This window comes from Melanotaenia boesemani, chromosome 24 (assembly GCF_017639745.1).
Source record: "Melanotaenia boesemani isolate fMelBoe1 chromosome 24, fMelBoe1.pri, whole genome shotgun sequence".
NCBI lineage: Eukaryota > Metazoa > Chordata > Actinopteri > Atheriniformes > Melanotaeniidae > Melanotaenia > Melanotaenia boesemani.
The window spans coordinates 23,228,904-23,247,002 of NC_055705.1; the positions used below are offsets into that span (position 1 = coordinate 23,228,904).

General features: G+C 43.1%; 1 protein-coding gene and 4 non-coding genes across 5 annotated transcripts in view; 2 read left to right on the top strand and 3 right to left on the bottom strand.

Moving 5' to 3' along the window:
* Positions 1-108: 108 nt before the first annotated feature.
* trnad-guc lies at positions 109-180 on the bottom strand. The gene has a single exon. It is a non-coding gene; the product is annotated as a tRNA-Asp (tRNA).
* A 144-nt stretch (positions 181-324) lies between these two features.
* trnav-aac lies at positions 325-397 on the top strand. The gene has a single exon. It is a non-coding gene; the product is annotated as a tRNA-Val (tRNA).
* Positions 398-584: 187 nt separating this feature from the next.
* trnad-guc lies at positions 585-656 on the bottom strand. The gene has a single exon. It is a non-coding gene; the product is annotated as a tRNA-Asp (tRNA).
* Positions 657-3,350: 2,694 nt separating this feature from the next.
* LOC121635378 (cilia- and flagella-associated protein 47-like) overlaps positions 3,351-18,099 on the bottom strand; it is a 46,065-nt gene continuing 31,316 nt past the window's right edge. Inside the window, exons 47-64 of the mRNA XM_041978477.1 lie at positions 17,921-18,099; positions 17,155-17,290; positions 15,644-15,771; positions 14,921-14,986; positions 14,679-14,822; positions 10,118-10,291; positions 9,877-9,988; positions 9,580-9,633; positions 9,375-9,472; positions 8,469-8,644; positions 6,516-6,623; positions 5,113-5,224; positions 4,859-4,963; positions 4,356-4,512; positions 4,185-4,265; positions 3,790-3,913; positions 3,556-3,704; positions 3,351-3,487 (exon numbers count right to left, since the gene is read on the bottom strand). The exon at positions 17,921-18,099 is cut by the window's right edge and continues 39 nt beyond it. Coding sequence (XP_041834411.1) covers positions 3,459-3,487; positions 3,556-3,704; positions 3,790-3,913; positions 4,185-4,265; positions 4,356-4,512; positions 4,859-4,963; positions 5,113-5,224; positions 6,516-6,623; positions 8,469-8,644; positions 9,375-9,472; positions 9,580-9,633; positions 9,877-9,988; positions 10,118-10,291; positions 14,679-14,822; positions 14,921-14,986; positions 15,644-15,771; positions 17,155-17,290; positions 17,921-18,099 — 2,132 coding nt within the window. The 3' untranslated portion in view covers positions 3,351-3,458. The remainder of the gene's footprint in view (positions 3,488-3,555; positions 3,705-3,789; positions 3,914-4,184; positions 4,266-4,355; positions 4,513-4,858; positions 4,964-5,112; positions 5,225-6,515; positions 6,624-8,468; positions 8,645-9,374; positions 9,473-9,579; positions 9,634-9,876; positions 9,989-10,117; positions 10,292-14,678; positions 14,823-14,920; positions 14,987-15,643; positions 15,772-17,154; positions 17,291-17,920) is intronic.
* trnag-gcc lies at positions 12,208-12,278 on the top strand. Its single transcript has one exon. It is a non-coding gene; the product is annotated as a tRNA-Gly (tRNA).

Here is an 18,099-nt window from a genome sequence, read left to right on the forward strand (position 1 = left end):
CTTAGTGATTCCAATACTTGTGTGTGTTTGTACAGTTTAGTGACTGATTTTGGGCTCAATTCTTTTGTTAGCATGAATGGAAAAAAAGAAGGAAAAAAAGTTTACATCCTCCCCGTCGGGGAATCGAACCCCGGTCTCCCGCGTGACAGGCGGGGATACTCACCACTATACTAACGAGGAGACAGACACTAAAAATGGAGTTACTTTTATTTTTTTAGTCATATATCACCGATCAGAGCTTGTTAGCTGTGATGAATTCAATCAAAAGAAATAAGTCCATGATATGTTCAAACATGGACATGGCCTACGTCATCATGTGTATGGGTTTCCGTAGTGTAGTGGTTATCACGTTCGCCTAACACGCGAAAGGTCCCCGGTTCGAAACCGGGCGGAAACAAATTTGATCTTTTAGCTGATACAGGAAGGGCACACAGCACACCTATGCTACACGTCATCCACAAAGAAAAAACTTTAGATAAAAACATTGGTGACAATGAAGCCCAATTAGTTTTCAGAATGATCCAGAAACCCACGCGCATGTGCCTGCTCGTAAGGGCCATGAAAGAAGCCTAAAATAAAGATTTCTCCCCGTCGGGGAATTGAACCCCGGTCTCCCGCGTGACAGGCGGGGATACTGACCACTATACTAACGAGGAGCTGATGACAACCCAATGACGGTGACGTCATTATATCAACGCTACAATACGATGGACATATTTTGCTTAGTAGATTGTACTGGAGAAAGTTTCTATGGAAAACCTGCAGGCAGGTGTGTCTTGAGGACCAGGGCTGGGAAACACTGTCCTAGCTAAACGGCCCTAAACCGTTTCCCATTCATTCTCTATGGTAGGACTAAACCACTACGGATGTAATATATTTTTGGCCGCTATGCCTCCGTGGCGCTGTTTTTTCCTCGGCCGTTATTCGAGCTTCTTCGACCAGGCTTCACCAGAGCGAGATTTGAATTTCAACAACTTCTACATCAAAGGAAAGTAATCTGTGACTCAAGATACTTTCATTTTTCATCTTCACTGAAAAGTAAGACGTGATAATGGATAAATACATTAACTTGACAAGTTTACTGTTAACAGGTTAATTACTATTAGAAAACAACCGCTAACCAGCTTCAAAAATTGCGAGTAAGTTGTTCCAAATGAACTTGTAGCCTCGAAGTATAGCAGAACCAGGTTTTTTTTAAATAAGAGGTTTCAGGGCTGGAGTTTGATTCCATCACATGACGAATATCCCTCCTAAACGGAGACATAACTTGTGGTTTTCTTGTTTGTTTATGCGTTCTGGTTTCATTCTGGCTACGTTCCAGCCAAGTTCCTGTTTAGTTCGGCATGCTCCCTTAGGGCCACGAACTGATCCCTGCAGTGATGGTCAGAGTTCAAACACGAGTTTCAGTAAAACCATTTCTTTTCTGTATAAATGTCAGGTACTAACACTGAAATGCTTGTTCATGAAGCCATATTGTTTCTCCTGCTTAGAGCCAAGACTAATTAGAAAGGTTAAATGATCTTTTCCTTGCATCTGCTGGAATTAGACCTAAAAAAAAAAAAAAAAACTGAGAAGCTCTGACAAGCAGGAGAACTAAGACTATAGCTGCTGTTTGAGTTCCTACTAAAACCAACATCTGGACACACTGAATGCTGGATGACTCTTTTTTCTCTTTAGCTGCAGTGCTGTCCAGACCTCCTGCAACAGCTGGTGGTAAAAGCTCATTTCTTCCTTGGTTGTAACATACTGTTTGGATCAGATGCAGACAGATGGACCAGTTCTGCATATTCAGGATCCACCAGCTTCAGCAGGTTCTTCTTCCCACGATGCTTCTGCAATAACTGGTCAATGGCTGCAACCATGGGTGGTGTTCAGCGGGTGTGGTCCAGCACAAAAACACATCCACCTGTCTTGATGGGCCCAGTGGAGCACTCCTTGGAGACGACTGTACACAAATGACTGTAGTAGTACACAAAGAAAAGAGGGATGATTTAGATGATATTAGGACATATTAACACAACGTGTTATATCTACTTACTCATCGCAGCTGGAAGCTTCTGAGGTGACTCTGATGTGTCCTCTTGTTTCTGGACGACGACACAAGGAGACATTACAGAGGATGGAGCTCAGCTGGAAGAGGGAGCCATGACTCTAGCTAATGGAGCAGGAGCAGGATCTGGACCTGTGAATGCTCCCTCATCTCTCTTCCGAGTCCGGTGCTTGTCCTAATCCAGAGGGACTGGACGGCAGCCTGGCTCATGGTAATCTAGGGCAGTGATTCCCAACCCTGGTCCTCAAGACACACCTGCCTGAAAGGTCTTAAATGTGTCACTGCTACGACACACCTGATTCAAATTCATGGCTCATTAGCAGACTTGTGCAGAGCTTGTCTGAGAAGCATTCAGTTTGAATCAGATGTGTTGCAACAGAGAGAAATCTAAGACCTGCAGGACAGTGTGCCTTGAGGACCAGGGTTGGGAATCACTGAGCCAGGGCGAACCTCTCCGCCGTATCCCTGTCTGAGAAGCGTAGCGCAGGGTATTTTGCTTGTCCATTCACTCGTCTGGAAGCAGAGTTTATCTCAGCAATGAGAGCTGGATCAAGCACGGCCGGCGGGACCAGGGACGGCTGCTTGAGGTCTACCGATTTTCTTTTCCTGTTCCCAGAATTCAAAGACGGAAAACCTATTTAAAAACGATGTGAGATAAATTCAGATGTCATCACCATAGATGTCTCTTCCTCCCACGTTTGTTGGATCTTATGGCATCATGGTTGTTTTATAGATAGATAGAAGTACTTTATTCATCCCAAGCTGGGAAATTTAGGTGTTGCAGCGGTACAGTCATTTAGCAGTTGTGCTTCTTAAGGTAGCAAAAAATAAAAAAATAAAAAACAACTTACGATGCGTTTATGTGTCTCTGTAAAAGTCTATTCTCTCGTCTGTGTGATGTTTGTTTCTCAAACTGTGCCGGTATGATTCCATTTTTCTCTTCGTTGTACGTTAATGAAGAGTTTATGTAGTTAAATACCTCAAACTAAGAGTTTAATTTATTATTGTTTAGCTGTGACGTCCTGCTCAGATTGACTCCCTCTGGGATGAAAAAAAAATCATCAATATTTTCTGTTTGTTTTTCTTTTTTTTTATTTTGTTTGTTTGTGTTTTTTATATAAATCACTGAAACAACTTGAGACCTGCTTGAAACGTCTAAACATTCAGTTTTAGGTTTTTAACTCTTTAAGTGTTTGATTCTCTGAATTATTAAGCATTCATTTTGTTTTTTTGTAATAAATAATGTAATAATTGTTTATAATAAAATAATCAAAGTGAACTCGAGTCATAGTTTGATGTACATTTTTATTAAGGTTGCATTTAAACAACTGCAGCTAGTTTGCACATCAGAACTCGGATCAGGTTCTCCTCTTACAGAAAACGTTCAAAACTTCAAGACCAGTTTCCTTCATCCAGACTCGCTGCTCTGATTCTTCTCTGCAGAAGAAGAAACCATAAAAACACAAGTCATGTGGTCAGAGATGAAAAACTTATAACCAACTTACTTCCTGGCTGTTTGTCTCGACTTCCCGGGATGAGACCGACATCCACCGGTTTTTCCTGCTGGTGTTCATCCTGATCCAGTCTGGGCGCTGAGCTGGGGGTCCCACAGAAGGGGTAAATCCATCGGATGCTCTGCCGTTCTTCCTCAGACCTGTAACGGTTCAGACACGCTGAGAATATGTCATGTTTTACTCAGGTAGAGGGTGTGGACCACAGGTATGCAGACTTTAACACACCTTGATGTGAGGGGGCTGCTGGTGGTTTTCATGGTGATGCAGAGCCAGACCTGCTGTTGCTTCATGGATTTAGGCGTAAAACCAACAGGCACATGGATGGTTTCTCCTTCACCGATCTGTACGTCTGCAACGACAGGACGGCCAGACACAAACTCAGCTGCAGGATCTGACCTTAGAAATGCTCTTTAGCAGCAGCTGACAGTTGTACGTGCACATCCTTTCATATCATGCGGTTATTTCCGCTGTGTGTTCAGCCTCATTCTCTCTGGGATGATCCCACAGCAGCAAGGTTGAGGTTCAGAATAAAAGGGACAATTTAAATGCAAACAGAAGCTTAAACCCTCTTCAACAAGCAGTAGTCCAGAAAAATGTGGAAAATGAACTCCATAACAAACCATCAGTTTGGTTCAGAGGGATGGAGAAGGATCTCTCATTCGGGACTGGATGGCATGGGGGGGCTCCACTTGGGTCCTCATCTGAAACATAAACATATCTGACTATTCCACAGATATGCAGCAGGAACAGATGTAAAGAGCACGTTTGGGAGGGATGAGAGGATCTGAGACCTTTAAGTGTGATGCAGAGTGAAGCCGTGTGCTCGGTGGGATTTGTGAAGGGAATGACGATGGAAGAGCTGGAGCCAATCATGGATGAGATGTGCAAAGGCTCCTCCATCGCTGGTGCAAGTCCACGTCCACTCAACAAAACACAGCACTCCTGTAACTAAAGAATCACAAACAGGCTTAAAACTAAGGAAACATGAAGACAGAAAACAGCAGGATGGAATCATCCTTCCCTCCAGAAACGTCCACTTAGACAAAAACCTGATACAGAGAAGACAAACTGATTGAAGTGAAGGAGGTTTAGAGTGAAATCGTTAGTCCAGATTAATGAAAACCTTTCTGATCAGGTCTTATGTGGATGTCGTGCAGTGATGGCACAGAAAATGAAATCAAAGCATCTACTTAAAGTCATTTAAGATGAATAAGAAGAAACTCTCCCTGGATGTAGGTGTGTGTGCATGTGTGCATGTGCATGAGGTTGGTGTTTGATTAAGGTAAATGTTCACCTGAGAGGACGTGAAAGTGATCTTTCCCTGTTGGTTCTCCTCTCCGATGGCTGAAGGACTGAAACGGACTCTGAGATGGATGAAGGACCGAGGGTCCAGCATGAGCTAAAACACACCGGGAATATGGAGGAATTAAAGGAGACACACACACATGGTGACGTAAAGCTTTTACTCTTGTCTACATCTCTCCCGTACAGCTGGGAGCACTGTGTTAGTAAGAGTCAGAGACGTTTGAGGAGATGATCAGGACTGACTGTGTTAGCCGAGTCCATCTCCAGTGTGTAGTTTCTGGGGTTTGTGTTGGTTACTGTCAGCTCCAGAGTCTCAGCTGTCGAGTTGACCAGAGGAACGTCCAGGTGGATCCATCTGAAACACAAACACATGGACACACGGACAGAAAGAGAAAGTTAGAGGCAAAACAGTCAAATATATAAATATCTAATCTGTCTAAAGGTTTCATGATGACTCATCCATTAGCTCCTTTTAATGAGGACGTAAAGTCATCCAGACAGACTGGACCAGTGATGCGTCGTGTGTAACAGATGTGTCTCTGAGAGCCGATGCTTCGTATTGAATCACAAGAGTCGGCTTCCACTTGATTCCTTTTGCTGCTTCCCTCTCACAGGCTCAGTAGTGACGTGTCGTTCATGAACGAGCCGATTCTAAGAGCTGAATCTTAGTAAATCAGAAGAATCACTTCTCTGCTGTGGCAAAGCATCTAATTCAGATCTTTATGGTGTGAGAATTAACTTTGTTGTTGATGCATTAAAAGATTTAATACATTAACTCCACAGATGAATCTTTGCATTAATGTAATACTTTTGACAGCCCTATTAAAAAGTATCTGTATGGACGATACCAGGCCTTTATTTACTTGAAATCGGATTCATACCAGATCTTCTTGTATCACACAGCCCTAGTGAATGAGGCCCAGTGACTCACAGCTCCTTCCAAACGGTGCATGAAGGGCCAAAAATAAAACACTGAACACTCGCCTGACTCGTATCTGTACGCTAGTGACCTGCTGGATGACGCTGATTCTGCGTGTTTAACCAGCTTACAAGCAGCAATGAAGCTCTGTCAATTAATGGGCACGTGGCTCCACCGTGCATCAGAAACGTCTTCTTGGCTTTATTCCAGCCATAGAGGAGCTTTATTTTTCTTCTTTTCACACACACATAGAACTTTCTGCTCACTGGTTGATCTTTGGCTGCTCCTGGTTGGACGTTACCGTCAATCTAAGCTCTCTGATTGGTGGAAAGTCTGACAGGAAGTGGCTTCATCATCATGTCCAGGTCTAAATAGAGGTCTCTTAGCAACATAGTAGTGATGGTGATGTTTTTATGATGAAATGTGGTAAATAATGCTGTTATCATGGATCATTGTGGATTTACCAGATAGAGTCTCTGAATAAAACTACATTTAGTGGCTGGATTGTAAACCTCCTGGACGGGGTAGAAATGCTGGAAAACTTCTGTAGATCAGCTAAAGGGTAAAATATCCATCACAGAGATACACAGTACCATTCCTGAGACACTGATAATAGAAGAGATAGAGCTCGGAGACATCTGCTGGAGGTTTAAGGGTTAATGCCGTGTCTACAGAAATAGGCTGATGGGGAAAGCTGTGGGGGTGTATGGATGATGTGGGCACCTACTTGCCCAGCTGACAGCAGGCCTGGGGTAGGGTCATGACTGGAGGAGGCAGCCCATAAAGCTCCAGCTGATACCAGAACTCCCCGACCAGCTCGGACTGGAACACCACGCTGGAAGAAAACACCAAGCAAAACAAAGATAAAAACACATTTCATCACACAATAACATCTTGGGCATAAGTGCACACAGCTTATTCAATGCTGAACTGAGCCAAAGAGCTGGACCAATCTTTCTAACTCCGACGAGTAGAAATGCAGAAATGCCAGATGTGCTGCTGCGTTCTGGATCATCTGCAGAGGTTTAACTGAGCATGCAGGCAGGCCAGCCAGTAAGGAGTTGCAGTAGTCAAAGCGTGAAATGACCAGAGCCTGGACCAGGAGCTGGGCCGTGTGTTCAGTCAGGTAGGGTCTGATCCTCCTGATGTTGTAGAGCAAATCGGCAAGATCCAGCAACCGAGGCAACATGGTCCTTAAAGGTCAGCTGGTTGTCTACCATGACACCAAGATTCCTGGTAGAAGACGTAGACACAAGCGTGATGGAGTCAAGCTGCACGCTTATCTGTGGCGGTAAGGAAGGATTGGCTGGAAAGACAATAAGCTCGGTCTTGGACAGATTTAGCTGAAGGTGGCGATCCTTCATCCATGCAGAGATATCAGCAACATGCTGATATTCACATTGATCTAAAACATCTTTCTGAAAGATGCAAATGGCACAAAAGTAGCTGCAGCCATGAAAACAGCATGAAGCTAAAATTCTTTGTCAGAGTCAGCATTGCTGAACAGCTAGATGAAGGCTACAGAGTTGGTCTACAGCTCAGTCTATTGCTGCTGCACTCAAAGAGCGTCTTGCTGTCATCTTCCTGAGGAGCAGAGAAGTACATCATGTGTAGGACATATGATGGAGCCAGTGTGGTGAGGGTGTTACTGGAGGTGTTCAGAGGAAGATACCAGATGTGTACCCACATGGCCACTACATCCACTGCTATGCACATCAGCTCCACCCGATCATGCTGCAGCCACCTTAAACATTTCCAAGGTCAGAATATTTTTTCTGACCTCAGTGGGTTTGCCAGCTCTTTTCTAGATCACCCAAACAAACAGGTGTTCTTGACAAAGCGACGGCCCATCGACTGCCATCATCTAGCAACATCAGATGAACTTTCACAGCCGAGCCATCAACACTGTTTGAGCACAGAGACGATCTCATCCACCGTTTCACAGCATAAGAGACTCAGGTGACTCGGTCAGGTGACCAGTACCATCAGAGAAGCAGGAGCCTCCGCCATGCTACTCACAAATCATTAAGTTTTAAGTCCTTTCTGGAGATTTTTCACCACATCATGCCACATGTGGATCTTCTCTTTGCTAAGCTCCAGAACAACATGGATTCGGTCCAAATGAAATGAGCCTTAAGGACCAGGTAGTATTAGATTTTTATTTACTTTCTCTTTCATTATCATCTATTTGTGTGATAAATTCTCTTTGGTCTTCACAGAAACTCTCTCCATACCTGAGGTGGTCAAAGCTATGGTCCTCAGCCTGCAAAGAGGCGTGAGACACTCGGTCCAGAAGAAGAGGTGTGTTTTCCCACAGAAATAACACCACAATCATTTCAATCTGTTTTTAAATGAAATGAGAAGCATCATCTAGAAATCATAATTGTCTATCACAGCAAGTAAAATGAATAAAGTTTTTTAAAGTGGCTGCTTGATGATGAAGTGGGTTAAATTGTCATATCTACATATATTTTTATTTTTGTGTTGTTTTGTTTTTCTGTAGAGCTTTGAGGTGTTGAGGTGCTTTATACACATACACACTGATATTAAGTTAATAAAATCTATAACAATTATAATAAATAAATCTAATTTAATAAAAAAAAGAGAGCTGAGAAACTCTGTAGAGCATCTTTAAATAATCCCGTTTTCTCAGTGGAGGACAGGTCGGCTTCGGGCTCACCTGCCGGTGCTCTTCTCCACCCTGACAGGAGAAAACGTGGCTCTGTAGACCAGAGTCCCCCGGGGGGGAACAGAGACCCGGCTGGCCCCCGTCAGCTCGTCTCCTTCCAGCCTCACATCAAGCATCAGCAGCTCCTCTCCTGGGTTATTGACAGGTATCTCTATGGCAACGGAGCTCTAGGAAGAAAACATTTCAAAGAGGACACCTGTTTCTTTCTTCTTCTAAACATGTCTTTATCAAAGTTCAGAGGGAAGATGGTGCTTTCCTGTATCAGGTGCAGACGGCAGCAGAGCTGACTGGAATAGAGCCGGCAGCCTTTGTCAGTAATTATTTCCTTATTAAAAACAATAAAAAGAACGAGTGAAGTTCTATATGGAAAATTAGAAACCCAGAAATGTTGGTAAGTCATGTAATATGAAACACACACTTAAATCTGGACCATTTCCTCCTTTTTCCTCATTTCTCTGTATATTTACTAAATATTAACTGGTGTAATATCAGGCGTGACAGAGAGACATTTAGCTTTTTTTAATCATTTGGGAACTGAGGACAGTCATTGTTGAAGTTTTCCAGAGAAATCTGGATGTGGATTTCAGCTGTTTGTCCTCCTCTGGGAGGCATCATGTCGGAGGAGAGCTGGACTGCAGGCAGGTCTCGGTCAAACACACAATATATATATATATATATATATATATATATATATATATATATATATATTTCCTGTACATGTGGTTTTGTATGTGCTCGAAATAAACTTACTTACTTACTATATATATACTGTATATTGTAAACGTTTCTGTCTTCCTTCCCTGTGTTGCTGGGATCAGACTTTACATTTTTCCTTTACTTTTTAAAATATCCATGTTCAATGTTTTACCTTTAATTTGCAGGACTGGAAAACTTTACCTCAGTAGTACACGGTACATCTATGACCTTGATGGGGGCTGGTGGCTCACAAATGATCTCAAGGGAGAAATTAACTTCATAGCGTCCAAATACATTTCCTGAAAACACACATACAATATGCATGAAGACACATACACACACTTAATATTACAATAATGTATGAACAAGTTCTACTGAATCTTCCACAATCAATGAAATAAATGACCTTTGTCTTTATCTGCTTGTTCTCTGACAGCAGTTTCCACAAATGACACAGAACCTGTAAGAGAAGTTAAAAAGAAAACGTTTAGCTGTTTCTTCCTGCTTTATTTAGCTGGGATGGTGCTGAACTACCTGTAAATGTGCTGGATGTAAAAACTGACCAAGAGGCATGAAAAACAGGTTTAGATACACACCAACCATGATTTAACACAACCAACACATCAGTGTTTATGTTCAGGTAAATAAAAGAGATCAGAATAAATAAAAGATCTAATAACAAGGAAACACACAACATGATCACCTGTGTGTTTTCCTCGTTTCCATGGCGACACAGCTAGAGTGCATGGAGCGCTGTGTCTGGGTTTAATCTCCAGGGAAGGGATGCCACTCAGCACAGACAGATCTGTCACCGCCTACAGAGTAAACACAAACAACATAAACAAACTGAACTCTGAGACCAGATATGAAAATAAAAAGGTTTTTCGTGTCCGTGTGAAGATGATGATGATGATGACAGTAATTATTTGTATATGTGCTCATACCCTGACAGTGACTTTGTTCGGGCTGTGGTTGGGGACATGGAGTTGAGTGGATGTGGTCTTCCCAACAGGACAGCGTAGTACCAGGTGGTCGACAGGTAGGGGGGGCTCGCCCACGCCTCTGAGGGTAAACACCAGCTCTCTGCTGTCACAGTCATTATATAAGGACAGCCTTCCCTGGCGTGTGTGTGTGTGCAGAGGGGGGACAACATGGAGACAATAAAAACACATGAGCTGGACTTCATTGTAAAGTGAAGCTAACAGCAACAAAAAGCAGGACAGAAACCTGACAGCTGGACGGATCATCAGCCTTCCTCACTGGAGATTTTAGGCTTTACTTCTTTCATTCAGACAGAAAAAGGACGGTGCTGCTGGTTTTCTGTTAGTACAACGTTACCGGTTGTACTTCTTCTTCCACACAAGATAAAAGATTTTATCACAAGACTTTCTGAAACCTCTCCATCGTTTCAAGCTGTCGTATTGGGACCACACCTCCAAACCTTGACAGACAAGCCCCCTAAAAAAATTTAAATAACTAATTTGCATATTTAGACTTAACTTGATCTTTTTAAAAGTACGAAATCCAAATTTTTTCTTTACAACTGAATAAATCCAAAGTTTTAAATTGCTAAAGGTACAAAACCTGAATGTTTTATTTGTTTAGTTTTAGATGAGTTCATTGAAGGAAATATAAAAGGTAATCAACATTCTCTGAGCGTAGTTATTCCAAATTATAGCAAGTTTATGGGATGTTATCCTGTAATTTATCAGGAGTGTATTTGGTAGAATGGGGGCATTAATAATTGTTTTCAGTCTCTAATCTTGTTCTGCTTTTTCTCACTTAAAACCTTTCTGCTCTGAGATTCCTGCCAATGTCCCTCTCTGGGGTTTGAACCTCCACTTTGCAGGCAGACGTTTGCTCAGAATTTCTCCTCGTGGATTTCTGCCAGATCAGATCGTATGGAGATGATCCTGCTGAAGGTGCCCCAGCTAGTAGAAAGCCAGACATGAGGCCGGTGTTTGAGCCACAGTAAATGTTCAGGTGGCTGCATCTGAAGCGGTGGACAGAGAGAAGTGAAGCACGGATGCTAATGTTTGTTAATGATGCGCGGTAGAGAAGTGTTGTTCACTGTTTATAGAAGGAATGATGGACGACACGGTATTCTTATATCTATGAATTCATGCTTGTGTTGTTCTTACTCTCAAATGTAAGTCGCTTTGTATAAAAGCGTCTGCTAAATGACTGTAGAATAGAATAGAATAGAATAGAATAGAATAGAATAGAATGTTAGTACACATTTGAGATAAAAAGTGGTCACAGTGTCATGCTATTACCTAATGATAGCGGGGGGATTTTCTAAAATGTCCAAACATGCTGGCGTACACCGAGGACTGTGCACACATCATGGAAACCTACACAGCTTAACTGAGCACCAGCTTTTCATTTAGGGGATTCCATAATTAAATTTAATTAGTTTCTATCGTTAATTTCGCCTCATATATTCATGTTTCTTCCTATTGTTGTTTGGATGTTTGTAGTGGAGTTAGTGTAGTTGTGCGTTCCGCCAGTAGATGGCAGTAGCAGCCTGGTACTGGAGGGGACTGGTGCCGTAAACCTCCAGTTTACATTTATTTGATGGTGTTTTAATTTCTAGTGAGTACCCATGTGATGTGTCTGTATTAGCGTCATGTAAAACTATTGCTTGGAATACCAAGAAAGTTTAATACTGAAATGTGAAGAAAAAAAAACTTGTTCATGTGAAACTTGCTCAGTCTGGACATTTTCTGCTTTTTCTGGAGTTAATAGGATGGACTGTGGATCTCTACAAACCCGGAGCAAGCTTTAAAGCCCTGCGGCACCAGCTGGAGTTGATGACCAGTGAACACACCCTGAGGAAGTTGTTATAGATTTTTAAATTCCAGACACAAACTCCTGCAGGGCAGCAGGGATCCGCCTCTACAGTCCTGACAGGTTAGTTGACGAAAGGCTGCATCAGTGCAGGAAACAGAGACGATTTACAGCACCACTGCAACACTGACCACCGTTCCCTCAATGCAGTGTAAATAGGCCCCGCCCCCTCCTGGATATATATGCATTGGTGGTTCAGTGGTAGAATTCTCGCCTGCCACGCGGGAGGCCCGGGTTCGATTCCCGGCCAATGCAACAATATCTTTTTTTTTTTTTTTTTTTTTTCTGATTAATGTGGAAATTTAAGAGGTACAAAGTGATTTCAATAACATTCAACATTTTAAAAAAGTACTAATATTATTATTATATTAAAAAAGATTTTTAACATCACCTCATAATATATCATCGATCGGGACACATACATTCAGTGCATTTCCATCCATTTAAAACTATTATTGCTTAATATATTATTACTTATTTCTGAGACAGAAATTAGGCCCTTTTCTCTTTTTTACCCCTTGCCCCTAAAACGAAGTGGTAAGGGGTGAAAACATTCCCCTAGCAAACTAGATACCCCTACTTAACCATCATACGTCATCATAAGTCGCGCGTTGCTACGTCAGACGGAGGAACAGGTATCTATCAATCAATCAAAGTTTATTTTTACAGCACCGTACAGCAACACTCAAGCTGACCAAGGTGCTTAACATCATAAAAGCAATAAATACAAATACACATTAAAACAAAGACAATAGAAAGTGGTAAAAGCACAAAACCGATCAAAACTAAAATAACACGGAAAGTACCAAAAGTGCAAAACACATTAAAACAAAATGCTACGAGCCTTTTAAAATAAATAGGCCTTAAGTGTGGCCTTGAACAGAGGCAGATCAGTGAGGGAGCGGACCTCGTGGGGAACCACTAAAAAGGACGACCCCCCCATCGCTTGTACCTGGACCGAGCCAGAACGGGAAGCTCTGCTGGGCTGGTGGATTTTCAACCGTTCTGATAAGTGAGGTGTGATGCCAAGTTTAAAAACAAACCGCAGCCCTTTCAACTGCATCCTGAACTGAACCACGAACCAGTGCAGAGCTAACAGGGTGGGAGGGATGTGTTCCTGCTTCCAAGCTGGTTAGGAGACGAGCGGCAGTATTTTGTTCAAGCTGTAAATGGCAGATGCAGGATTGATTGATACCAACGTATAAAACACTGCAGTAGTCATGTCTGGAGCTCACGGAGTCATGGATGACTTTACTTTGGACAATAGATGAAGCTGAAAGGAAGCTGAAGGATTGTAACCAGCTGACTGAAGTGGCAGCTTCTCCCCCAGCAGCAGTGGCTGGATGCTGCTAAAAGCACTAGAGAAACCAGAGAAAGTGGCTCTCAGTGCTGCCACCTCCATCCAGATGCAGACGGCTCTGCAGCAGGTGGATGACACTCAGATGGGTCTGGTAGGCAGACTGCAGAGGCTCCAGCAGATCCTCCACCTGCGGTCTTAAGTCTTGTATCCACCAACGGGGCGGGTCGGTTAGGGTGCGGATATGGTTTGTGAACCGTAATCTGGTTGAGAGGCGGAGTATCAACCAGACAGGGATAGATGCCTCAGCAACGTCATAGCATGACACCGTCACAGCGTCCTCCATAAAACCAAAACAGGACTCAGAAACAGAGGAGGAGAAGGGCAGTCATCCAGCAGCTTGTGTTTTCTCTTCTTCGCTTCGTAACACCATTTTAAATGAGGGGTAAGAGTCATCCGAGGAGGGGGAGAGACATTTTGCAGGAGAGACCCCCACAGGAGGGGGATGGGGGTACAAACAGTTGGGGTGTGTGGGGGTCAGGTTGTGAAGGGGAGAGACCTGAACCTGTTGGAAAACCAGTTGATCGGCAGCTGAATAAGTGGGACGAACTTTGGAGTCAACAAAAGGAACAAAGACGCCAGATCGTTTTATTTTCCTGGGCCGTGGGAATATTTTTGCATTTGTCTTAAATCAGACGAATAAACAAAAGGAAACGTTATAATGTTATGAGACAAACTCGGAGGATTATATGACGACTATTAGCCACATCAGCAAACTAGCTAACCTTAACGTTAATCAACATTATTGATTAGCAGCAGTAAATTAGCGGTTTTAATAACAACTCTATGTTGAAGGAAATTGTAAATAAATGGCCCCATGAACACATTTTTAAAATAATTTTTAAATATACATTCTAGTCCTGTCTTCCTGTCGCCATCTTTGTCGATATATCCGGTGTCCGTCAGAAAATATTTTATACCAGTTGGTTTGAAGTGTGATCCTGGTCTTTGTTTGGAGGGTGGTGGCCCTCACCCCTTCCCCTTCATCTAAAAGAGAATTAAGACGCCCTTTCCCTAACGTCAACACGTAAAACGGAGGCGTAGATATGAAATTCAGCCTTAATGTAACTGCTCAAATTTCCGTTAATAAAGTTAGAAATATTATTCTGAAATGTATTTTCATTCATAATGCATAGCAAGTCATTGCCATACGTAAACATCTAAATTGAAGAAATACGAGGGTTTAGTGTGTGAAACTTTCAGAAGTTGCAAACACAGACTGTAAACACATCCTGGTCCATCAGAAAGTTCTCATTAACCGAGGACAGCAAGGCAAGAGAAGCATGAATCTGTGTTACCATGACAACACATGGCACAGCAGGATGGAAGGTGAGGGGGTAGTCCTCTCTCGTCCCTGCTGGCACAGTGAAGACATCTGGACCAGAGAATCCCTCACCGAACACCTCGGCTCTCATTTTCCAGGTCTGCTGCGACTCGTTCTGCTACGAGACAAGCTGGACTGTTAACTGGACTCAAACCATCAGAGGATTCAAATATTCTGGCCTTCTGCAGCATGTATGTATTATGTAAGAAATCTCACCAGCGGTATGTGTTGGGTAACCGGACGATGTGCAGGCGAGCTGAAGTCTAAGCTGATGGATCCTTCCTGTTCCAGTAATATGGATCATAAACCACAACGGCCACATTTACACGAGTTTAAATTCCCCTTTAATTCAGAATAAAAATTAAATCCTCTTTAAAATGAGCTTGTAAACTCATAATTTTGACTGAAAACGGCCATTCTGAATTAATCTTAAATCAGAATTCAGTGGCTGGTTTATTTTCATTTTAAACCCGAACTGAATAATTCCTCGATCATGTAAACGTTCATTCAGCTTTAAATAAATTCTGGTTGTTCTGAGCATGCCCGTTCCCTTGTCCTGTCGCCATGACGATACAGTACTCTTCCTCCCTTCTACTGGATGCTGGTGTCGAGCTGCTGCTTCTAAACTGGAATCACCATCAGAACAAAAACGGTTCTTTTTGTGTGTCTTCCATGTCGTAGATGACAAGACAAGAAGCAGGAACAGGAGTTTGTTTTCTTCCGGTAGACGTAAAGACGTCACTCTCTGCCCGGAATAAAATAAAGCGATTAAACGTGTTTACCATGTAAACCTTTCCATGGAAACACGAAGGAGAATACTTTCATTTCAAATTATTTGATTCTGAATAATTAATTCCAAATTAAAAACACCATGTAACCGTAGCCAATGACCAGCCGGTTCAGGATTCTATTAAACCTGTATATGCCACCTGTAGTTACCTGTGAAGTGACCAGTGCCTCCAGCAGGTACATCCTGGTATCCCAACAGGACCTTAGGATCACCTCACAGGTAAACTGCCCGACTGAGTCAGCCTGGAACCGGAGTGGGACGTCAACACTGCCACGGCCTGTGGAGGAGGTTTAAATCTTTAACACCTGACCCAAGAACTAACAGGAATAAAATTATCATTTATAAAATTGGAAGTCTTTATTTGTCCCTTTATCGAAAAGTAACAAATATAAATAAATAATAATGAGCATAGATGTCGTTTATTACCATATGTCAGAATTATTGTAGTACCAAAAGTGCACCAGGGGGCAGAAGACAAGTTCCAGAGTTTAGTGATGGATTAATCATAAAGAGGCTTGGAGCTTGTATCACCGCTGGCAAATGGCTGATGACTTTTGAAGCTGATGACGTCATCCTCAGCGTTTCATTGGCTGAAAGCATTGGAGTGCCAGTTTGGTGCTTTACAAACTACATGTATGCATCATTAGCAGAGGCGGGTTCTGCTGTTATGAAGTGGGAAATCTGTGTAAAGCCTCAGTTATACCAGCGTGGCATCTGTTTTGCGTTCATGGTTACCCTTGTTCCTCCACTAGTGGGCAGTTCAGCGTTCACGCAGACATCCGTTTCAGACAGTTTGGCGGCGGTAATACTACTCTGCTCAGCACTCGGCCACTTCTTCCAGCTCATCCAGGTGGATCCCAAGGCGTTCCTAGGCCAGCCGAGAGACCTAGACCCTCCAGTGTATCCTGAGTCTTCTCCGGGTCTCCTCCTGGTGGGACGTGCCCGGAACACCTCACCAGTGAGGCATCCTGACCAGATACCTGATCCACCTCATCTGGCTCATCTGAAAGTGGAGGAGCAGCGACTCTGATCTCCTCCTGGATCACCGAGCTTCTCACCCTATCGCCAAGGGAGAGTCCAGACACCCTGCGGAGGAAACTCATTTCGGCTGCTTGTATTCGCGATCTGGTTCTTCGATCGCTACCCAAAGCTGCTTCTTCTTCACCACAGACCGATGCAGAGTCCACATTACTGCAGATGCTGTATCAATCCATCTGTAGATCTCCCGCTCTATCTTTCCCTCACTCCTGAACAAGACCCCAACATACTTGAACTCCTCCACTTGGTTCAGGACCTCATTCAGACCCGGAGAGAACACTCTACCCTTTTCCGGCTGAGAACCATGGTCTTGGATTTAGAGGTATTGATTCTCATCCCAGCTGCTTCATGAGGCTTCACCTGTCCATCACTACCAGACTGTACACAACAGGGTTTTGAGCAAAGTTTCTACCATTAAGTGCTGCAAGAGGCCTCAGAAACCGCATCTCAACTATGATGCACACGACATTAAAGGGTTGAAACGTGCAGGTTAAAATAATCAATGGCTGAATGTGTAGAAACAAACAGATGTGTGTACATAAGTGAAATGATGTCCCTTCCCCTTCCTTTGCTTCAACTGCTACTACCAGGACACGGTGAAATGCTTGTATTTCAGATGTACCTGCAGGAGTCTCCCATGGCACCTTTGTGTCTTCGTTGACAGGGATTCTAACAGTCGAGGGTAGAGTGAAGTATTGTGGCAGAGAAAGCTCCACATTGTACTCTATTCCTTTACTCTGGTGTAGATTCCTTAACAGCTAAGAAGAGCAGAGAGGTCAGTCAGTCACAGCAATGATGCTGAAAACTCAGTTAGTCTTTTTCTGCCATGTGAGCAAATGTGTGTGTGTACCCTGTGTGTATATGTGAGTAAATGTATGTGTGTACCCTGTGTGTATATGTGGGTACCGTGTGTATGTGTGTACCCTGTGTGTATATGTGAGTAAATGTGTGTGTGTACCCTGTGTGTATGTGTGAGTAAATGTGTGTGTGTACCCTGTGTGTATATGTGAGTAAATGTGTGTGTGTACCGTGTGTGTATATGTGGGTACCGTGTGTATATATGTGTACCCTGTGTGTATATGTGAGTAAATGTGTGTGTGTACCCTGTGTGTATATGTGAGTAAATGTGTGTGTGTACCCTGTGTGTATATGTGAGTAAATGTGTGTGTGTACCCTGTGTGTATATGTGAGTAAATGTGTGTGTGTACCCTGTGTGTATATGTGAGTAAATGTGTGTGTGTACCCTGTGTGTATATGTGAGTAAATGTGTGTGTGTACCCTGTGTGTATATGTGGGTACCGTGTGTATATATGTGTACCCTGTGTGTATATGTAAGTAAATGTGTGTGTGTACCCTGTGTGTATATGTGAGTAGATGTGTGTGTGTACCGTGTGTGTGAAGAACTTGTGTGTGGCTGCAGCTGTCCTCACTGAGCTGCTATGCAGCGTCTTGGTCAGCATCCTCCTGCTGTGTTCATCAGCATCCATGCGGTGCTGACCCCAGATGGCCAGAGCTTCCTCCCACTGCATATTAATCTGTGGTACTTGTAGCATCACCTCACACACTT